The following is a 23695-nucleotide window of genomic DNA, read 5'->3' as shown; positions in this document are numbered from 1 at the left end:
TTTTTTCTTTCAGCAGAAGGAAATAAAAAGTTTTGAGGTATAAGAGAAAATTATCCATACATAAAACTATGTATTACTAAATACTAATCACTAATAATTCGGTCAGAAGCCAATAAACCGAATGCTACATTAGGCAATTATATAATTAAATCCTTAATACATGTACATATCCTAGCTGCGTTACTCTCTAACTCTATAATGCTTTCTACCTTTTGCTTCTTCCTCTAATTTTTTCTCAATCATTTTTCCTTTTTGTAGCTAATTGCGTTTAGGTAATCATAGTTTGGTTAAAATAGAAGGGAAAGAGATTTATTTCTAACAAGTATTGTGTCAAATTTATTTCTTTATTTAGTATTTTCTTAAAAGTAATTTATCTATACTAAGTATATTAAAAGCACGAAAATACTTAGCGAAATGTCGATCGCCTTTTCTAAATGATTTTTTTTTGTTTTTGTTTTGAAACTTTTTTTTAGATAATAAGATTATAAGATTGTGGATTAAAAACAGTCATACACTATAAGATGGAAGGTTTGCATCACAAATATTTACAAACTATTAATCTGTGTGCCTCTCTACTAGCTACTAGTGCTGCTGAGGTCTACTACAAGTGAAATTGGATAAAATATAAACATAGGATAAGGCAAATGGTGCCTCATATCCGGTCACCATTTTGCAGCGTCTCTGTGGTAAATGTTAGAACATGCGCAGCGGAAGCAAGCATACAATTCAGGCATCAAATACATGTAAACTAGACAATGATGCAATTACGAGATTAAAAATCACTAACCTCTTGAAATCGTTGCAAAGGTTCTCCACACAGCAAGAATCCAGGGTTGCAGTCTTCTGCTATGATCCTGGTAATACCTTGGATGAATATGTTTTGAGTGGGCAAGAACAATACAACTCTAAAAGGTGAGTTATTGGGTGAAAATTATCTTCCTTAAGTAGACACGTTTTCAGCCAAAATAAGGCTCTCAAAAACGTGTAGGATTTTACTTGCACAAGTAGAATCCTACTCTAATTCTACCGGATGACTTTTCTCCCAAGTCACTTTTTACCCAAGTTAGTCCAGATTTTTACTAGACATAGCAGGGACCACAGAAATAATAAAATGCTACTAATTATCGTATTAATTCAAAATTTTGCATGAATTAATTCTTACTATAATTAATTGCAGTTTATTCTACTAAAAACTGCAATTGTTCTCCTCAATATGAATTTCGAAAATTTACTAACACTTATTTTAACTCACCATGTTACGATCCCAAATACCAGTTACTTAAATTAAATCACTGAAAATTTAATTTAATTAACTAATTAAATCCTTTATAATTCCGCTTAAACTATTTCATGTGACGGATACAAAATCCACCGGCCGGATTTTCACATGAAAACTTATAAACTTACATGAAAGGGGTATCATCAAACTCAAAATCGAGTCATAGATTCTATCAACTAATTATTATTTCACAAATGTTATTCGTTATTGTCCAATCTATTAGGCATACACTAACTCTGAATAGAGTTGTACCTTTTGATAAATCAAAATAATAAACAAATCATATTGATCATAATAATTATATCAAGATTAGGAGCATAAGCTCATTTTAATAAATTAGAGAAAATATTTTATATATATTCAGTACAAAAATATCTTTTCTCTACTTGGTCCGTTCAATATACACTAAGTATACTAGCACAAGAAATTGGAGTAAAACCACTCCCATAATCAAGACAAATTATACTATAATCTTGTGCTACAATCATCAAGATATTTTGTTCAATAATATCTTTGATTGTGAACATAGTTTATTAATTATGTGAATCGACAATTTAACATTCTGTGCATGAGCTAAGACTCCATGCACTAAATTGTCTACTACATAACTAAAAGGACACACATGTAACAAATGATCTATTTAAAAAGGTACTTTATTGAATTGAATAAATTAAATAAATAATTGTTCCATAAAGAATTAAACAAAATACTATGTCTAAACCGCATGGTTAACAGTATATCCCAACAATCTCCCACTTAGACTCATAACCATGCGTCTACTACTCTAACACCCATTCCTTCTACATGCTTGTCAAAAATCTTCTGTGACAAGCTCTTTGTAAACGGGTCTGCCAAATTGTCCTCTAACGCAATCTTTAACACTCTTGCATCACCTCTCTGAGTTATGTCCCGAATTAATTGATATTTATGCTCAATATGCTTACTTCTTTTATGGCTTCTTGGTTCCTTCGAGTTTGCAACTGCACCACTATTGTCACAATAAAGTACAATCGGTGCTTGAACCGAAGGAACTAAGCTCTTTTAGAAAGTTCCCGAGCCAAACAACCTCTTTAGCTGCCTCAGATGTAGCCACATATTCAGCTTCCATGGTGAAATCAACAACACATGATTGCTTGATGCTCCTCCAACTTATGGCTCCACCTCCTAGGGTAAAGACATATCGTAAGGTAGATTTTCTAGAATCTCTATCTGACTGGAAATCTGAATCAGTATAGCCAATGGGTACAAGATCACCTGAGTGATATACCAACATATAATCCCTAGTCCTTTTCAAGTACTTTATTATATGTTTAACGGCAGTCCAGTGTTATCGTCCAGGGTTAGACTGAAATCTACTAATCATACCAACAACAAAGCAGATATCAGGTCTAGTACATAGCATAGCATACATGAGACTCCCTATAACAGAAGCATAAGGGACCGCCTTCATCTTTTCTATCTCATCAGTCATTTTTTGGGGACTGATCTTTCGACAGAGAGATTCCATTTATAAAAGGGAGAAAACCTTTCTTGAAATCTTGCATGCTAAACTTGGTGAGAATAGTGTCAGTATAAAGTACTTGGGATAAGCCTAATATCCTTCACTTGCGATCTCGCATAAGCTTGATCCCAAGGATATGTGCCGCTTGTCCCAAGTCTTTCATATCGAAACGTGAGGACAACTATTCCTTTACTGAATTCAACATGCTCACATTATTTCCTATGAGCAAAATATCATGTACGTACAAAATCAAAAATGTAACTTTATCTCCATCCCAAAGGCCATGTAAAATCAAAAGACTCATTTTCACATTGATCAAAACCAAAGGTTTTAATCGATGCGTCAAAACAAGTATTCCATGCTCTAGAAGCTTGTTTCAATCCATAAATGGATTTCTTTAATTTACACGACATGTGCTCATTGCCACTTTTTATAAAATCAACTGGTTGTGCCATATAGATGCACTCATCAAGACTTCCATTAAGAAAAGTTGTCTTAACATCCATTTGCCAAATCTCAAAATCATAATGAGAAACAATGGATAAGAGAATCCTAATGGATTTAAGCATGGCTACTGGCGAAAAGGTTTCCTCATAATCGATCCCTTCTTTTTGAGTAAACCCTTTTACAACAAGCCTAGCTTTAAAAGTTTGCACTTTTCCATCCACTCCTCTCTTTTTATTATAGATCCATCTACAACCAATGGGTTTGACTCCAGTAGGTGGTTCTACAAGATCCCAGACTTGATTGGAGTATATGGACTCCATTTCAGATTTCATAGCAGCAACCCATTTATCAGCATCTGTATCCTGTAGTGCTTCGTCATAATTAATAGATTTTGTGTTAGGCTCTTCAAGAATTCTATCATAAGATTCTCCCAAGAGCGCAAAACGGAGAGGTTTTCTAATAATTCTCGCACTACAACTAGTCACTACAGGTGCAGTATTTTATGGTTGTTGAATCACAACATCTTTTTACAGAACTGAAGTGTTAATGTTATCCTCCACACCTTGCGGTGCTGGGATATCATTAACTTCTTCCTGGATTGCAGGCTGCAGAACAATTTTAGGTTGCTCAACAATCTGAGGTTGTTCAACATTACTCCCACTACTTTGGGGGTAGTGAGATGTCAGGCAATTGCTCTTGTGCATTCTGCTACCTATTGACATTTCTCCCACTACGATAATGCAATGGTATGTCAATACTGGCATCCGGGATACATTTCAGAGATGAGTCATTAGTTACTCCATTACTTAATTCCTGTAAACCTAGTTTACTTCTAGGAGTATGGTTCATTAAATGGTCCTCTTCTAAAAATCTGGCATTTATCATAACAATTACCTTCTTTTCTTTGGGATAATAAAATAAACCGCCTTTAGTTCCTTTTGGATATCCAATAAAAATGCATATTTCTGTCCTCAATTCTAATTTATCCGCTTTCCCTTTCAGCACATGTGCTGGATAACCCCAAACCCGAATATGCCGTAAACTTGGCTTGTGCCCAGTCCACAATTCTATTGGAGTTAAAGGTACTGACTTTGAAGGAACCAAATTTAGAATGTAATTTGCTGTTTCCAAAGCATATCCCCAAAAGAAAGAAGGCAAATCGGAATAACTTAACATTGATCTAACCATTTCCTTAAGGGTCCTATTTCTTCTTTCTGCCACACCATTTTGTTGTGGTGTTCGTGGAGCAAATAATTGAGATGTAATTCCACAATCTGATAAGTATTTAATAAATTCCGCAGAAAGGTATTCACCACCACGATCAGATCGCAATGTTTTGATATATTTATCATGTCGTTTCTCCGTTTCCGTCTTAAATTCTTTGAATTTCTCAAAGCATTCAGACTTACGACGCAACAGATAAATGTATTCATATTTTGAGTAATCATCTGTGAAAGTTATAAAATACTCAAAACCACCTCTTGCTTGTATATTCATAGGGCCACACAAATCAAAGTGAATTAATTCTAACTTATCGCTGGCTCTATTTCCTTTTGAGGGAAAATATCTCTTGGTCATTTTACCTTCTAAACAAGATTCGCATGTTGGCAGTGACTTCACTTTCAATGAACTCAAAGGTCCATCAGAGACCAATCTCGAATCCTATTTAGATTTATATGACCTAGACGTAAGTGCCAGAAATAAGTTTAGCTAAATTCAGAAATACGTTTTCTTTTATGTAGCATATTAATGCTATTTAATTCTTTTGGTTGTTGTAGAACATGAGGAGATATATCAAGAATAAAAAGGTCATGTACTCTAGCAGCAGTATATATAAAACATTTATTAAACTTAATAACAGCAGTGTTATTAGCAAAATAAATATTATAACTAGCATCCATTATTTTTGAAACCGAAATCAAATTTCTTCTAAAAGAAGGTACATAGAGAATATTTTTCAAAACTAAAACTTTATTACTACTAATCAAAACTCTAATATCTCCTAATGCTAAAGCTGGTGCTAGCTCGCCATTGGCTTAAAAAATGCAAACTTCATTCTCACTTAGCCGTCGCATTTCCTGAAACCCCTACAAAGTAGTGCAGATATGATTAGTGGCTCCTGAATCTATACACCAAAATATGGTAGAGATAGCCGCTAAACAAGTTTCAACGGCATTTAAATTTGAATTGCCTTGTTTATTCAACTTTGCCAGATAGGCAGGGCATTATTTTTTTGTGATGCCCAGGTTGCTTGCAATGATAGCACTTTCCTTTGGGTTTTTCACACCAGCCGCACCTCCAGGTGCCAAAACCTTTTGAGCCTTCTTCTTTTTCTTATCGCCTTTCGACTTAGAAACCGAAGCTTTCTCAACATTGAGTGCCACAATTGGAGCTTGCTGTTTGATAATAGATTCTGCCGCTTGCAGCTCATTCAACAATTTCGCCAGTGACAAATCCATTTTGTTCATATTATAGTTCAAGCGAAATTGTTGAAAACTGTCAGGCAGAGTCTGCAGGACCATCTCAACTTGAGATTCCTTATCAATCATAGCTCCAAGGACCTCTAGTTCATTCAGAAGACTCATTATCTTCAGAACATAGTCCCTGACCGATGATCCTTCAGCCATCTTGATGTTCAAAAGGGCTTTTATGGCTGTCTTCTTAGCCGCACGATTTTACTCACCGAACATCTCTTTGAGACTTTCGAGCATGTCATAAGCAGACCCCATAGACTGATGCTGATGTTGCAAAATATTCGCCATAGAGGCAAGAATGTAACATCACGCCATCTTATCAGCATTAACCCATTTATCATAGGCCTTAACCTAATCATCAGTAGCATTTTCAGATTTTTCTGGGCACTTCTCAGTGATTATAAATTTGTAACCTTCAGCAGTAGGACAATATCAAAGTTTCTTTTCCAGTCAACATAATTCGGTCCTTCCAACTTGTTTTGGTTCAAAATTGAGGTAAGTGGGTTGAATGAAGACATGGTTAATCTGAGAGATATTCACATTAAATAGATCATTAGTTATGTATTTAGAATAATTAAATTCAAAACAGAACATTACACATATAACCATGCTCATTGAACAGTTAGATTCGTTAGGAAAACTTAACTATTCATGCAAAAAAATATATGAGTTATGTAAGATATTTACCCCATAAATTAAAACAGGACCAACTCAGATGGAGAGTAAACTGTTAATTTAAGATAGGTAAATATCACTTTTATAAACTCTAGTTTCATTGAATCAACATGTAACTCAGTTGGAGAGTTAATACAAGTAATCAAATAACTAGAGGCAAAACTACAGTAATCATCTATAATGAAGTTATCCGAAGTGGAAGAAGACCTATGTCAACATATAAATTCATTATATTACTGTAAAACATGATTGGAAACCATGGGAATTGAACCCTACCATCAATGATTTCTTTTTTTAAAAAAATCTTTTTATATTTTTTTTTCTTCAGAAAATAGAAAAATGGCCAAAAACCTATATAAACGACCCGAATGCCCAAAAACCGACGTACGTCATGAGCCAAGCTGATGAGTATTGCTCACTGGGTCGTTTTCGATGAACCTACCAAATTTGAGGTAAATCGGAGTTCGACAGAATTTCAGAATTCCAAATTCATGACCTATTTGTAGTATTCTATTTTTTGCTGTTTTTAAGGGTTTTAATTATTTTGACTCGTTCAAATCACATAATATACTTATTTATGTTAATTCATGATTTCAGAACTCAAAATAATATTTTTATTATTATTTAAAAAACTGTTTTCGAACATAATTGTAAAAAAAAATATTCTTCACCCCGTTTAAAAATGCCACTGTTCATAATTACGTATATTGACTCATAATTTCAGAACTGATAGCATTAAAAACATCCACGTTTATTAAACCAACACTGTTAATCCATAAACTTAATTATGAAAAACAGTCATGCTTGAACTCTCTTGAAAACAATCACGTTATTCAACAAAAATATAATTGAATAGATTGTCATTAAATATAACGCCACTATTTATGCATATGTATATTAATCCATAATAACAGAATTAAAATACTAATAAAAACAATCACGTTTTTGACATAGAATAATTATACCAAGCATGTATCATTAAACAACACGTTTTAATATTACTCTATTCATGTTGTATTACATTATCTAGTTGTAAGACGACGTCTGATACCAATTGTTAAAACATGCGCAGCGGAAGCAAGCATACAATTCAGGCATCAAATACATGTAAACTAGACAATGATACAATTACGAGATTAGAAACCACTTACCTCTTGAAATCGTTGCAAAGGTTCTCCACACAGCAAGAATCCAGAGTTGCAGTCTTCTGCTATGATCCTGGTAATACCTTGGACGAATATGCTTTGAGTGGGCAAGAACAATATAACTCTAAAAGGTGAGTTATTGGGTGAAAATTATCTTCCTTAAGTAGACACGTTTTCAGCCAAAATAAGGCTCTCAAAAACGTGTAGGATGACTTTTCTCCCAAGTTACTTTTTTACCCAAGTCAGTCCATTTTTTTACCCAAGTCAGTCCAGGTTAAAAAAAGACTTTCCTAAAGTAGTGGACTAAATGTGCATTAGTTTTTTAAAAAATAAAAATATTTTGCAAAATCTTTTTTTTTTTTTTCAGTTTTTACAAAAAATATGCTTTAAAGAGAACTGAAAAATATTTTTTTAAAGCATTTTTTTAAACTGAAAAATATTAATTAAAAAGACTCATACCCATTACCCATACCCGAAAAGTAATTTTCTAAAGTAATTTTTTTGTAAAACTGAAAAAAATGATTCAACAAAATATTTTCGTTTTGTAAAAACTGAAAAAAAAATATTTTTTTGTAAAAACTGGAAAAAAAAAAAAAAAGACTTTCCTAAAGCAGTGGACTACGCGTTCATTAGTTTTAAAAAAAACAAAAATATTTTGCAAAATCCTTTTTTAAGTTTTTACAAAAAAATATGCTTTAAAAAAAACTTAAAAAACTGGAAAAAAAAAAAAAAAAAAAAGACTTCCCTAAACTAGTGGGCTACATGTGCATTAGTTTTTTAAAAAAACGAAAATATTTTGTTGAATCTTTTCTTTTTCATTTTTTACAAAAAAATTGCTTTAAAACTAAAGATGCTAAGTTTAGCAAATTGGGTCGGGTGGTAGGTTTTTTAAAATGGATCGGGTAAAAAAAATGAAATGGATCATTTTCATTTGGTGCTGCCACGTGGCACTCCATCCAAAATAGTATTTTTGTTCCAAAGTATGACGGCATGGGTATAGATAATCCAATAGTATAACGAGGGGTATTCTTAGACCATTTTCGAAAGTACAAGGGTATATTTGGCTCTTTGCCGTAGAGAATATGAAAGGAGCATTGATAGCAAACTATTGAAGTACTAGTGACAAGTAATAACAGAACAAGATATGCGAAAATAGCAAACTCAGAATAAAAGGGTACCATTCTAACTGTAACACTAACGAACTACTGAAGATAAAGGGAAACGCACTACTACCTACTAACTTTCTACCATAATTCTCAACCTCCACCACATGCTATCCATGGTCAATGTCCCAAAAATATCTCACTAGTTAGAAATCAAGCGACGGAATAAAATCCCAAAAATATTTCCTGCAATATGCGATCAAATGATAGAAGGCACAAGTGCCGTTTAGAAATTGGAGACTTAAAAAAGAAATTTAATATCATCGTACAAGAAAATAACAAAATTTGATAAATTAAAAAGATCAAATAATGATAACAGAGAAATAATAAAGTTTTTTAAAATCAATTATAACTTTTGTTTAACAAAATGGTACTTCCAATTTTCTTATGGTATGCCAGAGAACTTCATTATTTGCAACTTGAGAAAGTAAATTAGAAACTCCTCCTTTCTCTCCCTCTTCTCTTTCGGTGCCAACTACAGCAGTTGCTCATGTGACACCCATTTCACAATGAGGAAAACTAACATGCTAAACCCGATTTGTTGCCGTCAACATTAACTTCATCGTTCATCCTTGATAATATAGCTAATTCTGCCCCGACCCAAAATTTACGGGTGTGACCACTGACCAGCACTTAGCGAGCAACTACACATGCCAAATGAATCAGTTTCCATAACAATATTCCTTCACTAGGAAACCACTAGTCATAAAATAGCATCTTTCATAACATAGCAACGGGAACAATGTAAACAACGTAAAAGAGTAGCAAACCCACCAATCCCACGTCTAGTAATGGAGCATCTAAAATAAATTGAGTACAAAGTTCACGGATGTAGCCAGGTATCATAAACTGAAACAAAATAAAGTCTCTAGCGCCCACGGACCAAGTGGTCCGCTCACCTTAGCACAGAGTGGAGAGATCACTAAATCCTCGACATTCAGGCTTAGGTTAAACTCCAGACCAAAGATTTGAAACTGAGGCTGCAGTTGAATGTCGCTTTGATAGCCGTCAACTGCAGACCTGAAGATTTAAAGATGAAGAAGCGGCTAAAATTTAAACTTTTTGTAAACTTCAGCTGTTCTTTAAATAGCAGTGCTAAAAAACAGCTATTTGTGCTCTCTCCAGACACAGCAAAAGATAAAGTTTGATTTGAATTTTAGTCTCTACAGAAGACAGGGTGAATGACAGAAATAGGACACACTATTGATCTTTTGACCCCGCTTATCCCATGGGCAGAATTTCAAGTTTAACATATGTTGCCCCTCGCTTGCCCATAGGCAACACTTTTGACTTTTGATTTAAAGGTTTGCCCATGGGGCAAGCGGGCATCAAAAAATCAAGACCATCCATTTTCAAGGTTATTGAGTGTATTTGCTGTTTTAAATATCAGAAGAACATGGGCCAAGAGATCAGCAGCTTCATCCAAATACTTGACAGAAGAAACCATTGCTTTGACCTTTAGCATGTTAAAAGACTAGACTATTTGGGGCATCTTTGGACCTCATTTTACAAGCTGATCTCCTTTCCATGGACGAGGCCTAAGAAATTTAGCTTTCAAAGTACCACTCACAAAATGGGAAAGTTGAACATGGATATAAAGACCAGATAAGATTGTAGAGGCAAGAGCCTGAATAATGGTCAATCCATCTTCTTACTTTCTAATGCAAGCTAACATGTTGCCTCACTGTGGTATGATTTTTTCACGAGCATTATAAACGTTTTTACATTTGTCTGACTCTTTAATTGCAAAAGACATGTCTCTTGAAAGATATCACAGGCCGTATCTTAGCGTCTCTACTAACAGAAGATGAAATGCTTACAAATCAAATAGTACTTCTCAGAGTGCTGAAAGTGAGGTAACAGCTTCTTTGCTGAATTAAAGAAAAAGAAGGCTTCACCAGACTCTATCCACAGGTTTTGGTCGGCATTGTTAAACTTCTAGTCAAAGGTCTAAGTTCAGAACTTAAATCATATCAAATATTCATAGTAAACCAAGAAGAGGGCTTCTGGAGTATCTTTAGGCAGGCTGTTTATGTAAAGATAGAAACGCAACATGTCCTCATTTGAAAGAGTTTCCTGGTCAACAATGTCACTATTGCCCGTGAGAACCCACAGGTCTCCTGAGTTCACTCTTTTGAGGTTTCCTCTGCAAAATGGGCAGGACTCGGACCTTAAGTTCCTGCAGCAGACATCATGGGTTAAGAAGATCACTAAAAAACTTATTCGTTTGGCACTAAAAAGTAATAATGAGCGATCCAGAAAAAGAAAACAAGGGAAAAGAATATCACTTGCCAGTCACGATAGCAATTAATGCACATTGCATGATAGCAGTTTGGCAAAACTATTTTGGTGCACAGTTCTAAGCAGATTCCACATTCATCTTCTTTCTCTAGATCAGCATCGAAATGCTTTTTCTCTTGTACTTTCTTCCCAACGATCGTTTTTGACACTTGATGTTCGTCTTGACTACTATCCTGCTCTGATGAGCTATCATGTAAGCGCTGGAGAGATGGTAATAGAACCGCTGCAAATTGCTATTTGTCAGAGAAATAAGTGGCCACATATACGGATATAGTTTGAGACAAATTGTTGACTTAGGAGACGCACAATAAAATATCAAAAAATTCGCCCAAATCTAATTACTATGAGGTTTCTCTATTTACTAATGGCATGAAAACAGATACTCATTAACTGAAATTCAATCCATATCAGAATACAATGTCAAGAAGATTTAATTCTATAGCTCTTAGACTACCAAACCTTTTTTTCCTTTGGGTTACTCTTAGCCTGCTAGTTGAAGGCTTGAAGCTAGATAAATGAAAAATGGTACATACCATAGAATTCTCTAATGCTTGCTTTCCTCCCATCTAAAGGAATCTTCTTCTTGCTATTGGGGATAACCTAAAAGACATCACGAACTTTTATTACAACAAAATATGACAAAATTATCTTAATCTATAAAAACCTTAACCTACTAGAACTATGGGAAGAAACTAACAACCCGAGAATAGAGAACAAACTTTGTATACAACTATGTGGAAGAGATTGAAATAACTTGGAAGTAAGCATGTGCATGAGCAATCCATCCACTGGAGCAAGAACAAAAGTATCGGTGCCAAGTTACTGTACACCAATTTCATTTGTAGACAAGTGCCATTCTTGAACCTTGGAATAGAAGCTGCCCTGGAACACGTAATTTAGAGTGACAAAAAGGTTATCTTTGCTGTTTAAGACTGCAGCCAGAACAACAATTTGTCCAGCGACACATTTTAGCAATTGGCTATATAATCACCAGCAAATTCAGCGTTATAAACCCAGAACAGTTGAAACAACAGAAAGGAAATTGAAGATTGCAGATACAAAGACTTTCATACTCTCATACAGATAGCAAAAAGTACTATTCTGAGACCTACTTAGTGCGTTCAACAATATTCCTTACCATCAATAACTCTTGCATTGCAGATTACTCTTTCATTGTATTGTCTCATCATTTAATTTTCAACTATATGTGAACTTGATATGTCAAAAATTACTAAAGAGAGAACTTCTAATATTGCCAATTAAGGAATTCATAAAGTTTTAACTGTGATAAAGTTTTATATCGCTGCACTTAATAAAAACTGATATTTAACTGACCAAAACCACCTCTCGGACCATATAACATAATCATTTGAAGCTATTGCAAAATTTCAGCTAGTCATAGTGCTATCTGTGGAACTAGCATACAGACCGGTAATGAAAAATTCATTAGTCCATTCCAGTAATTCGGCTATATAAACGTTATATTATGTTAGTAAGGGGAAGAAAGAGGGAAATTCCAAAAAGAATTGCCTCCTTTGTTTGGTGTGCATTGAAAAAGAAAAAAGAAAAATGAGGAGCCTTTTTCTTTTGGGCTCACTACCATAGAGTAACAAAAGTTTAGTTACTCCACATTTTTATCTTGATTCAAACCAAGGAAAGAAAACAGCTGGTTAACTTTCTCCTCCACTTGCTCTTCCATTTTCCTTTCCTTGAACAATGAACTGCCCACATGAACAAAGTAAAAAGCTCAATCGAAATTCCAATTTGGAAGCCAAAGAAGGTTACTTCCAGAATCCAAGGAAAGGAACAAGAAGGTTACTTGAAATTTATGAGTTCTACTGTGACCTCAAGTTAATATACAATAATAATCATGTTCACAATCAAATATTTGTTGCTGCATATACAAGCTCTGGTCAAAAGCTATTAGGTTTACGTGAATCCACTTTATACATTGTGATCCGCCCCTTACTATAATTTCCGGTTATCAAGAACATTTTCGACTTTACTTGTGTGAATGCAGATAAACATAGCAAGCTGTAGTCCACCTCCACAGCAAACCCCTTTCCTTTTAGGCAGATTTTTCAAACTAATTAATTAGAACACAGTAGAAACTTGAAAAGTTCAATCTTTTAGAAATTGTAGAGGGGAGAAAGAAAGTAAACAAATGTTTTATCTTGTAATTAACGGAAAGAAAAGCCAAAAGCAATCGCATTAATTAATAACAGTATCCCTCGTCCCAAACCAGAAAAGGAAACTAATTTAAAAATTAAATATAATTTGACATGGCTTAACTTGGGAGTTCGATTCCCTAATCAGAAACTCAATTCCTCATATAGCAGTGGAAGAGCACTAAAAGAAGGAAAACTGAAAAGAAAAATCAAATAGATTACACAGGCATGCAAGTACATATATATATTGTCAATATAGAACTTACAGCAAATTGGCATACTGAATATCAGCCTCAATTGCCTTTAAAGAATCTTCATAGGAAGTAGATTTCACAAGCTGATAGTAATTTGTCATCATTTATGCCAAAGTGGCAATTTTCCCAGGCGAAAACTTTCAATTTTGTAACCAATTTTTTGTCAAACGTAACGCGCAGTGAGTTGATCACTACTCACTGATCAGTGAGCCAAAAGAAAAAATTCTTTACTAAATGGGCAATGGTTTTCTTGGGGAGAAGATCACAGTGGCAAAAACAGCCAATTGGGTATATGCGAAAAGGAAAACTGCGGTGTAATGTACTAGTTGATTAGTACAATGTTGAACACTCAGAATAAAGAAAGCGAATAAGTCAAATGGAGTCTAGAGGGAGTATTTACTGGGACAAATTGGTTATTGACACAGTCCTAAAATCCCATTATAAAGGAAGAAGAAGAAGATTTGGTCTTTGGTATGGTTGGTTGCTTACTGTTACAAGTTAATACTAGCTTGTATGGCCAATTTCTTTTTCCGTAATTATTTTTTTTTTAAATTAAGTTATTTGGCCAAACTTTTAGAAAGAATAATTATTTTTGAGTAAAAGAAGAAGCACAAGCAGAAGCAGTTTTTCTTAAATAAATTTTTGAAAAATACTTTTGAAAAAAATATATATTTAAAAATACTTTTTAAAAATTTGACGGCTCAAAAATATTTTTCAAATTAATTAGTCAAAAATAAATTACTTCTCGCCAAAAATATTTTTTTGAAAAACACTTAAAAAAAATGCTCTTCAAAATAAATAAATTTTAAAAGCTTGGCTATGAAGGTTTGACCGTTGAGTTCTCTAGAATGGAAGCTCCCAAGGCAAATTTGACTTTAATTTCCTCATATAATCAGGAGGGAAAAAAGCAGGAGAAAATTGCAATTATTTTTTTTTTAATTTTTGAACTGGTAGTTTCGATAGGAAACTTTGAAGTTATTATGATGAAAAAAAAGGTGTCCAAGGACAAGTTTTCAGCTCATAAAATCAAAGCTAGTAGGAGTAATAAATACGAAGAGCGTTGGAGAAAAATAATTTAATACAAGGAGCACAAGTCAAAGCTTCTTTTTTACAGTAGAAAAATCAAATTATTACAACGGCCACATTTCTGAACTCACTCTTTCTCAAAGAACAAATAACGCCCTTCTTTTTTCTTTGAGCAGGTAATCAAATGTTTTGAGGTATAAGAGAAAATTAACCATACATAAAACAAAATTATTACTACTAATCCAAAAACCAATAAATTGGATGCTATATTTGGCAATCATGTAACTTGAAAATTAAATCCCTAAAACATATACAAATCCTAGTTGTATTACTCCAATTTTTTCTTCGTCTTTTGCTTTTCGTAGCTAATTATGTATATGTAATCATTGGTTTGTTAAAATAGAAGGGGAAACTGACTAATTAAGTATTATTTCAAATTTATTTGTATATTTAATACATATCTTCTTAAAAGTAATTCCTAAAATACAAGAGTATCGGGTGGAATAGTGACACCTTCATGAAGTTGTTTAACTAACAATCAACCAATTATTTATGATTAAGGCAAAAAAATGTAAGAAAAGAAAAAAGGTCCATAATTCAATTAGAAAATTTTGACGGTGAAAAGAAGCTGTGACGTTATTTAGCAGCTGTTAATTGAAAGCCACTAAACAATTCAATGGCTTTATTTTTAATATCCATGCAAAGAATACAGATTGAAAAAAAAAGGTGAGATTTGAAGCTTTGAGTGACAAAGATAAAATTTGCAAATACAGATCGTGGGACGCACTTTTTATGCAATTTTTTTTTCTTTTATATTAATGAGAGAAAAAACTCTTTATTCGCTAATTTTTTTCAAAATTTTAACGTATATGTTTACCCTCAAAAACGGATAAAAATTAAATTTATAAGTGGTTTTAAGGATATGCGGATTAATTCAATACAAATGATAAATTGCGTTAGATTAAACAGATAAGGGGTGTAATAAATTGTCAAACCGCTTAAGGGAGTGATTCCGGACTCAATAACGACCTTCAAGAAATGTCTGCCCTCGATTCCGGACTCATACTAACGAAGCACTCATGAACAAAAGTGAGAACTTTGAATAACAAAGAAAATAATAGTATATTGCCTTGATATGCGTATCAGTGTGTCTAATGAATAATCAGATCCCCTTTTATATAGTAGGGGAGTCCTACTCTAAGTACAATTCTATAAAAGATAAAAATCTTTCGTTTAACTAATCACCGGATTTCCGCCGGTACGTGCCGAGATCCACGTCATGATATCCGGCTAGTCACAGAGATCGCGGTCTTTTGTTAGTCGTGTTCGGTTGCCCGATAATGCTCTCTGAAGTCTTTTGGGATTTGAACCGGTATTGGGGTTATGGCACCGATATTCCCGAGGGCGGGCGTTGTGCCCCCGGACCCCGGCTTGAGGGGCTCCTTATCTCGGTCCCGGTTCCTTGCCGCCACGTCTCTTACTCCGTTTACTTCATTGGCAACCGAGGCATCTCAAGGGTTCGGTTTCACCCGTATACACATAGTCCCCTCGTTTTTCGGAGAGTAAGTTCACGACGAGAAACGACATGAGCACTTCGATCCCTTCTTCAACACGCCGTAGCAGAAACGACCAAAAATCTGAAACGTCCCGTTAGTCGCGTAATAATGACTTCAACGCGTGTCAGCCATCAGCAGGTCGTCCCTGGATGCGAAACGGCGCGGAACCCCTATAAATACTCCCCTCATTCATTCATTTTTTACTTTGGATCAAGCTTCTACCTTCGAACCTTCAAGATACTTATTGTTTTTCTTCATACCTCACTATTTTTACCTTCGTTCTTCAAGACTTTTCGGCAAACTACGAGTCTTTATTTATCTTCTACCCAAACCAGCACGCTTAATCTCCTCAGCAAACTTTTTCCCTTCTTCTTTCAACCTTCCTTCATACTTCTTCAAGCCTTTTTAAGGTAGCAATGGCGAAAACCTTCAAGACTGTTCCTCAAAAGGTCGCTTCTTCTTCCTCGTAGCCGTCCACCAAGGTCGAGGAGATCGCCCTTGATGTGGTTGTCCTCGAGAGGTCTGCTCTGGGTGCGGCTACCGATGAACCGGCAGTTGAACCCCCCTTAAAAATGTTCATCCCTGTGGAGGTGTTCGGTCGCGGACGACTTTAAAGTCGAAACCTCATCGGTGCAAGGCCGATGTGAGGCGGTGTCCAGGTACATTTGCTCTATCACCGAGGCCATCCTTCCTGTGGTTCGAAAGGACAATGGCTGGGCGGATAAAGACATAGTAGTCTCCGGGCCTCATGATGACACTACTACCCACATGGAGGGGTATTTAAGTGTCTACACTTATCCCTTCACGCTGGGCCCGGTGGACCCAGTTATCCTCAACTTTTGCAGGAGGTATGACGATTGACGTGTGCCTCAGTCAGATTCACCCATCGATGTGGAGGATCGTAATCCTCCTCCGATACTTTTTGAACGAGGTCAACTTCTGCTTGTTCACTATCAATCATTTACTCCGCTTCTACAGTCCCCGAATCTTTCGGGGGAAGGGGGGCTGATAAAGCTCGTGCGTCGGGCTAGCAAAGCCCCATTTTCAAGCATCGACGAGGACCGGGATCGGGGTTGGCAGGGACGCTTTGTCCGAGTGAGGACCGCCGACCTGATACCTGTAGAATTTAGGCCATTCTCCGAGAAGTGGAATGTATCACGTAAGTGTACTTTCTTTTAGATGTCGATTTTACGTTTTATCTCCCTTTTCCTCATTGGTATTTGCTGTGGTGCAGCCCTCGCTCGAGTCCCAAATGCCATTCCTCGGCTCAAGGAGTGGATCGAGAGCATTTGTTCGCAAATGCCTTATATAGAGCGCTCGTGGTGCGAGCTCTCGATGGGCTGCTGGGAGGCCCGTTCCCGCTGTAAGATTTCTTTCTCGAAAAAGTAGCATTAGGCTCCCTTTTTTAACACTATGTTCTCATTCCTTCTCTTCTCTTTTTGCAGGCTTGCCTAAGACCATTGAGCTTAGGCCTTTAGTGAGGGGCGAAGACCTACCCATTGATCCTTCTGCTTCGAGGTAGCCCGGGGCCGCAGCAGGAGAGAAGAAAAGAAGGAGGGCTCCTAGTTCCCCGAGCTCAGAGAAAAAGAAGCCAAAGGGAAGGTTGGCCAGTAAGCCAAAGGAAAGCTCCAGCTCCCAAGTGCCTGATTCAGACTTGCTTTACCGGCTCAGGGACGAGCCCGAGGAGGACGTTATTTTTGTGGCCTGTGAGCCGTCCATCCTAGAAGAGCGGGAGACAGCCGATGGGGAAATAACGGAGGCTAATCCCTCTCAGGAGGTTGGTGCAGAGGTGAGGGCCGAGACCTCTCGAGGCGCCGACTCCGCTCCACCCGGTGTTATAGAAATTTCAGGGTCGCCTTCATTTACAGAGTCTATGTTCGATAAAGCCCGAGTGATCCAACGAAGGGGCTCATGGTGCGGATGATCCCCTCTGTTCCTTTTTTGATGGTGTGGATTCTACCGCTCTGGAAGACTTCTTCGGGTTAGGTGATTTAGAGGTGCTGAGGAAAAGTTCATCCTCGTAGGTCAGTGGGCCGAATTCGAGCCCAAAATTAATCAACCGGTTCCCTGTCCTGAGCATGGATCCCGGCCGGAAGCAGTCAGTTATCATCACAGTCTCAGAGGATGCCCGGGTTCTTTTCACCCTAGTCAGAGTAGCTAGCTACCTCCGGTGCCTGTAACCGAAGAAGACCAGGCGAAAATGAATGAGATGGATGTGCCGTGCTTGTTCAATGAAGCACAAAAAGCGCTGAACCGGGTAAGGTGTCATTACACTCTTTTATCTTCGAATTTAGTTTTTGATATCTCTAATGACTTTTCCTTTTTATATTTTTGCAGGCATCGGTACTCCATCATGAAACCTTTCTCCGGTACCGGGTGATAAGTAGAGATTTTGACTACTTATTTGCGCCTTTAGACTTTTGTTTTAGTTCAAAAATACTTAAAGGTATTCCCGAAAACTGATGAAGTATGCTTACTTGCAGGAGTATTGGAAAATGAGCCAAAGTGATGAAATTCAACTCAAGAAGGAGTGATTTTGAACAAGGACAAAAATCAAACAAAAAGGGCTAAAGTGCGGACCGCAGAATTCTGTTTGTGGCCGCAGAACAAGAAGAAAATTTAACAGTGCTGCAATGCAAAATGCGGACCGCACAATAATTGTGTGGCCGTAGAAGTCAAGGTTCAGAGAGTTGGGAATTCAAGACAATCAAGATCTGCGGACCGCACTATAATTGTGCGGCCGTAGAACTCAAGATGTACGGCCGCACCCAGAATTGTGCAGTACTCAGAATTCAAGAAGTGTGGCCGTAGTTAAGAATTGTGCGGCCGCAGAAACCACTCCTGTCAAGAGCCGCAGCAAAGTGCGAATCACACACAGAATTGTGCGACCGCAGAACCTCCTAAAGGGCAATTTTGTCCGAAAATTTTAGCTTTGTATAAATAGACTACTTTCTCGAAATTAGGTCAAGTTTTGAATATCTAAAGTTGGTAGCCATTTTTCTTTACTGTTTTAGGAAACTTTATCATAGCTTGTCAATTTTACATTGGATTTTCATCTATTTATCATTAAATATGAGTTTAATCATCTTTTCTTCTTTATTTTCTTCATCACCCACTATGAGTAGCTAAATTTCTAGCTAGGGTTGTGACCCAGCCCTAGTGTGGGTACCTAATGGGTATTTGATTTAGGGATTGTTTATGATTGGGCGTGTAATATTTAGCCTAGTTCTTGCTATAATTATAGAATTAATGGTTGCAAACATTGATTCAAGTCTATTTGACTTAGTCTCTACTTGAGAAAGAGAGACTTAGTCTAGGAAAACTTCGCTAACAAGAAATTAGGATGAACTCAAAAAATTGATAGTTCCAATTAAAGGGTTGAATCTAGAGATAGTAAAACCCGACTTGAGCATCTATCAACTGTTTTGTGCATTATCCATTTGGACTTGAGAAAGCCAGATTGGGCAAAACCACTCTATTACAGAGAGGTATTGAGTGGGTAATTGTGTGTTGATTGCTATAATACACCCCGACCAACAAAACCCTCTCTAAAGCCCACAACCCGTTAGGCAAATACCTAGGTGGAAGTCACAGCCCTAGATCTTTTACATACTTGAAAAACAACACCAAAAATATTATTCTCTAGCTTTACATTTGCAAACCGTAGCATAATTTAGAAGTAGAATCAAAACATAGTTGTGGAAGTGCATCTTAGATACTTTACGTGCTTAATCCGAATATATACCTAATCCCATCTACGTTCCCTATGGATTCGATCCCGACTCCTAATTATGTATTATTATTGCAATCGACCGCTTCACAACCCTAAACTGAGGTGTGATTTGGGCGAGATCAATTTTTGGCGCTGTTGCCGGGGAGCATAAAAAATGAATTTAGCTATATACCTGGTTTTGTGTGTGACTTGTCTTCCTTTCCTTCCGTGTTACTAATCTTTTTGGTGAAACAATTGTAGGTACAAAAAAATGGCTCTCAACAACAATGATCCTCTCGGAAACTTGCCATTGGGAGAGGATGTGGATGATGACTAAGTTGACGAAGTTCCTCTTGAACCTCAAGCAAATAGACGAGACCGACCGACTCATGACAATGTTCCGGTCCCTCCCCCACCTCCACCAAGAGCGGATCCACACCGGGTGTTGTCGAATGAAGGGTATGAAAGTGCCATAGTCCCGCCCCGCATTAGGGGCGGGCAACTTTCAAATCACAAATGTTATGCTCACATTGTTAGAGCAACGAGGATTCTTCACCGGGGCTCCAAATCAAAATGCGTACAAACACTTGAAAGGATTTGTGGACACTTACTTAGGGAGTAAACAGACAAATGTCTCCGAGGATTCTTTAAGGTTGAGGCTATTTCCTTTTTCACTACGAGGGAAAGCCTTTGATTGGTTAGAAAGGTTATCAAACCATTCCATCCATACATGGGATGAATTGGCGGAGAAATTCATTGCCAAGTTCTTTTCTCCCGGGCATATGGCTATTCTTAGAGACGAGATTCTAGCATTCAAACAAGAACCCAATGAGCCTTTGCATGAGATATGGGAGAGGTACCGAACTATGGTGAAAGAGTGCCCGAGTAATGACAAGACGGAGGCTATGATTCAACAAACTTTCTATAGGGGGATCAATACTACCAATCAATGCGTGGTCAACCAACTTGCTGGTGAAAATTAATGACAACACCATATGCTGAAGCTTGTGAGATCTTAGATGAAATGGTTGATACTTCATCGGCATGGCAAAGTAGAGCAAATGTTCCTCAAGGTGATCCAATGTGATTCACCTACATAAAGAATTGCATGATCATGGGCAAGCAATTGCCGAGTTGACCACTACAATGAATCAATTAGCCAAAGCTCAAGTTCAAGGTCCTAAACAAGTAAATGCAATGGAGGGTGTCAATATGATGGTAAATAAGAGAAGGCAAAAGGGTCAACAAGTGCAAAACCGTGGGAACAATATGTGCAAGAAGATAATGGATTTGACCAAGGTGAATCTTATAATGAACAAGAGGAGGAAGTACAATATGTGAATAACTTCCAAGGGCAAAGAAACAACTCTCATGGCCCGAATCAACAACAATGGTGATCTTAAGGTAATCAAGGGAATTGGAACTCAAACAACCAAGGCAATTGGAGTGGTGGTAACAACCAAGGTAATTGGAACAATAAAAACAATCAAGGAAATTGGAATGGTCAATACAACCAAAGCAATTGGGGTGGCAATAGTCAAGGATATTGGGGAGGCAACAACCAAGGGGGATGAAACAATAATCAAGGGAATCGGGGGTCAGGTTTTCAAAGGCCCCCGATGTATCAACAACCAAGCAACCCGCCTTCTTATCCTTCCCATGGTCCTAGCTCTTCCAAAAATGAGATGGGGCAAATTGAGAACATGTTTAAACAAATGATGGAGAAGAATGCCGACTCCGATGCTCAACTAGCCTTTCACAACACTTCAATTCGCAATTTGGAAGTTCAATTGGGGTAAATCTCGCAAGTTTTAAACACTCGTCCTAAAGGGGCACTACCAAGTGACACGGTTGGGAACAACACGGGACATGCATGGCCTACTAGAAGTGGAAAAGGTGGGGATGCAACCACCTCAAGTCAAAGAAAAATTGTGGATGATGAACAAGTCATTCAAGAAGATGAGATTCCAAACAATGTGGTGCAAGCAAATGAATAAGTGAGAATGATATTGATGAAAATGTGGAGGAGACTCAAGAAGAAGTGAACCCATCTAGGGAACACATTGTTGATATACCAGAACTGATAGTGCCAAAGGCTAAGGCACCAATGCCAAGGCCTCCTCCTTCATACCCTCAAAGGCTTGCCAAGCAAAATGGCGAGAACCAATTCAAAAAGTTCATTGATATGATGAAAAGTTTATCTATTAATGTGCCATTGGCTGAGGCTTTGGAGAAAATGTCAGGATATGCAAAGTTCATGAAGGATTTGGTGACAAAGAAGAGGTCCATGAATTGTGAGACTATAAAGATGACACATCAAGTGAGCGTAATTGTGCGCTCAATGGCTCCTAAATTGGAAGATCCCGACGCTTTCACAATCCCTTGCACCATTGGAAGCCACGACTTTGCCAAAGCTCTTTGTGATCTAAGGGCGAGTATCAACTTGATGCCCTACTCGGTTTTCAAAACGTTGGGGATTGGGCAACCAAGACCCACTTCTATGAGGCTACAAATGGCGGATCGTACTATGAAGAGACTATTGGGTATTATTGATGATGTGTTGGTTCGAGTTGATAAGTTCATCCTCCCGGCGAACTTTGTGATTCTTGATTGTGAAGTGGACTATGAGGTGCTTATTATTTTGGGTAGACCTTTCCTTGCTACGGGGAAGGCACTTATTGATGTGGAAGTCGGTGAGATCACCTTCCAGGTGGGTCATGAAAATGTGGTTTTCCATGTGTGCAAATCTACGAGGCAAACGAATAGCAATGAAGTTTGTTCTTTGTGGACTTAGTGACCGAGGTGATTATTGATGATGCTAGTACCATGATGAATGTTGATGATACTTTGGAGGTCGTATTGCTTAATCATGATGATGATGAGAAGGATGTCTATGTGGAATGTGTGAATGCATTGCAAGGAATGAGATCGTACACTTATGAACCCCGCAAATTGTCCTTAGCTCTTGAAAATCGGAAAACTCCTCTAACAAAGCCCTCAATCGAGGAGCCTCCCACTTTGGAGTTAAAGCCATTGCCTCCACATCTCAGGTATGAGTTCCTTGGCCCGTGTTCTATTTTACCGATTATTCTTTCCTCTTGTTTGACTAACGTGCAGGTAGACTCTACTTTGGCGATGCTACAAAAGAGGAAGAAAGTTATCGGATGGACATTGGCGGATATTCGGGGTATAAGCCCCGCCTTTTGCATGCATAAGATTATTTTGGAGGAGGATGCCAAACCCTCTGTTAAACATCAAAGAATACTAAATAAAGCAATGCAAGAGGTGGTGAAGAAGGAGATCATAAAGTGGTTGGATGCCGGGGTTGTTTACCCCATTTCCGATAGCTCATGGACCTCTCCGGTGCAATGTGTCCCAAAGAAAGGGGGCATGACTGTGGTCACCAATGACAAGAATGAGTTGATTCTTACAAGAACAGTGATCGGGTGGAGAGTGTGTATGGACTATCGCAAGCTCAACAAAGTCACAAGGAAAGATCATTTCCCACTTCCATTCCTTGATCAAATGCTTGATAGGTTGGCCGGCCATGCTTTCTATTGTTTCCTTGATGGATATTTCGGCTACAATCAAATTCTTATTGCTCCGGAGGACCAAGAGAAAACTACTTTCACATGTCCCTATGGTACTTTTGCATTCTTGCGGATTCTATTTGGGTTATGCAATACACCGACGACTTTTCAACGGTGTATGATGGCTATCTTCACCGACATGGTGGAAGATTTTCTTAAGGTCTTCATGGATGGTTTTTCTGTGGTTAGGAATTCCTTTGATGATTGCTTGAAAAACTTAGATAAGGTCTTGGCAAGATGTAGGGAGACAAACTTGGTGCTCAATTGGGAGAAGTGTCACTTCATGGTCGAGGAAGACATTGTCCTTGGCCACAAAATTTCAAAGAATGGTATTGAGGTCGACAAGGCCAAAGTAGAGGTGATTTCTAAACTCCCACCCCTACATCCGTGAAGGGAGTGAGGAG

At 37.4% G+C, this 23695-nt stretch overlaps 2 protein-coding genes across 4 annotated transcripts; both read right to left on the bottom strand.

Annotated features, from left to right (window-relative positions):
• Positions 1 to 5452: 5452 nt before the first annotated feature.
• LOC104085840 (uncharacterized) lies at positions 5453 to 5854 on the bottom strand. The gene has a single exon (XM_018767210.1). The coding sequence runs from the start codon at positions 5852 to 5854 to the stop codon at positions 5453 to 5455; it is 402 nt and encodes a 133-aa protein (XP_018622726.1).
• Positions 5855 to 10360: 4506 nt separating this feature from the next.
• On the bottom strand, positions 10361 to 13861 carry LOC104085839 (E3 ubiquitin-protein ligase AIRP2-like). 3 transcript variants are annotated; one of them, XM_070197420.1, is made up of 5 exons: positions 13420 to 13861; positions 11705 to 12706; positions 11519 to 11585; positions 10977 to 11208; positions 10361 to 10863 (listed from the first exon to the last, which is right to left on the bottom strand). In XM_070197420.1, the coding sequence occupies exons 2-5, from the start codon at positions 11822 to 11824 to the stop codon at positions 10653 to 10655; spliced, it is 630 nt and encodes a 209-aa protein (XP_070053521.1). In that variant the 5' UTR covers positions 11825 to 12706; positions 13420 to 13861; the 3' UTR covers positions 10361 to 10652. The 3 variants fall into 3 exon arrangements, with proteins under 3 accessions (XP_070053521.1, XP_018622725.1, XP_009588248.1); XM_018767209.3 differs by having other exon boundaries at positions 10973 to 11208; positions 11705 to 11867; XM_009589953.4 differs by having other exon boundaries at positions 11705 to 11867.
• Positions 13862 to 23695: the final 9834 nt, after the last annotated feature.

This window comes from Nicotiana tomentosiformis, chromosome 3, assembly GCF_000390325.3.
Source record: "Nicotiana tomentosiformis chromosome 3, ASM39032v3, whole genome shotgun sequence".
Lineage (NCBI taxonomy): Eukaryota > Viridiplantae > Streptophyta > Magnoliopsida > Solanales > Solanaceae > Nicotiana > Nicotiana tomentosiformis.
This window is presented reverse-complemented; position numbering and strand designations above follow the sequence as displayed.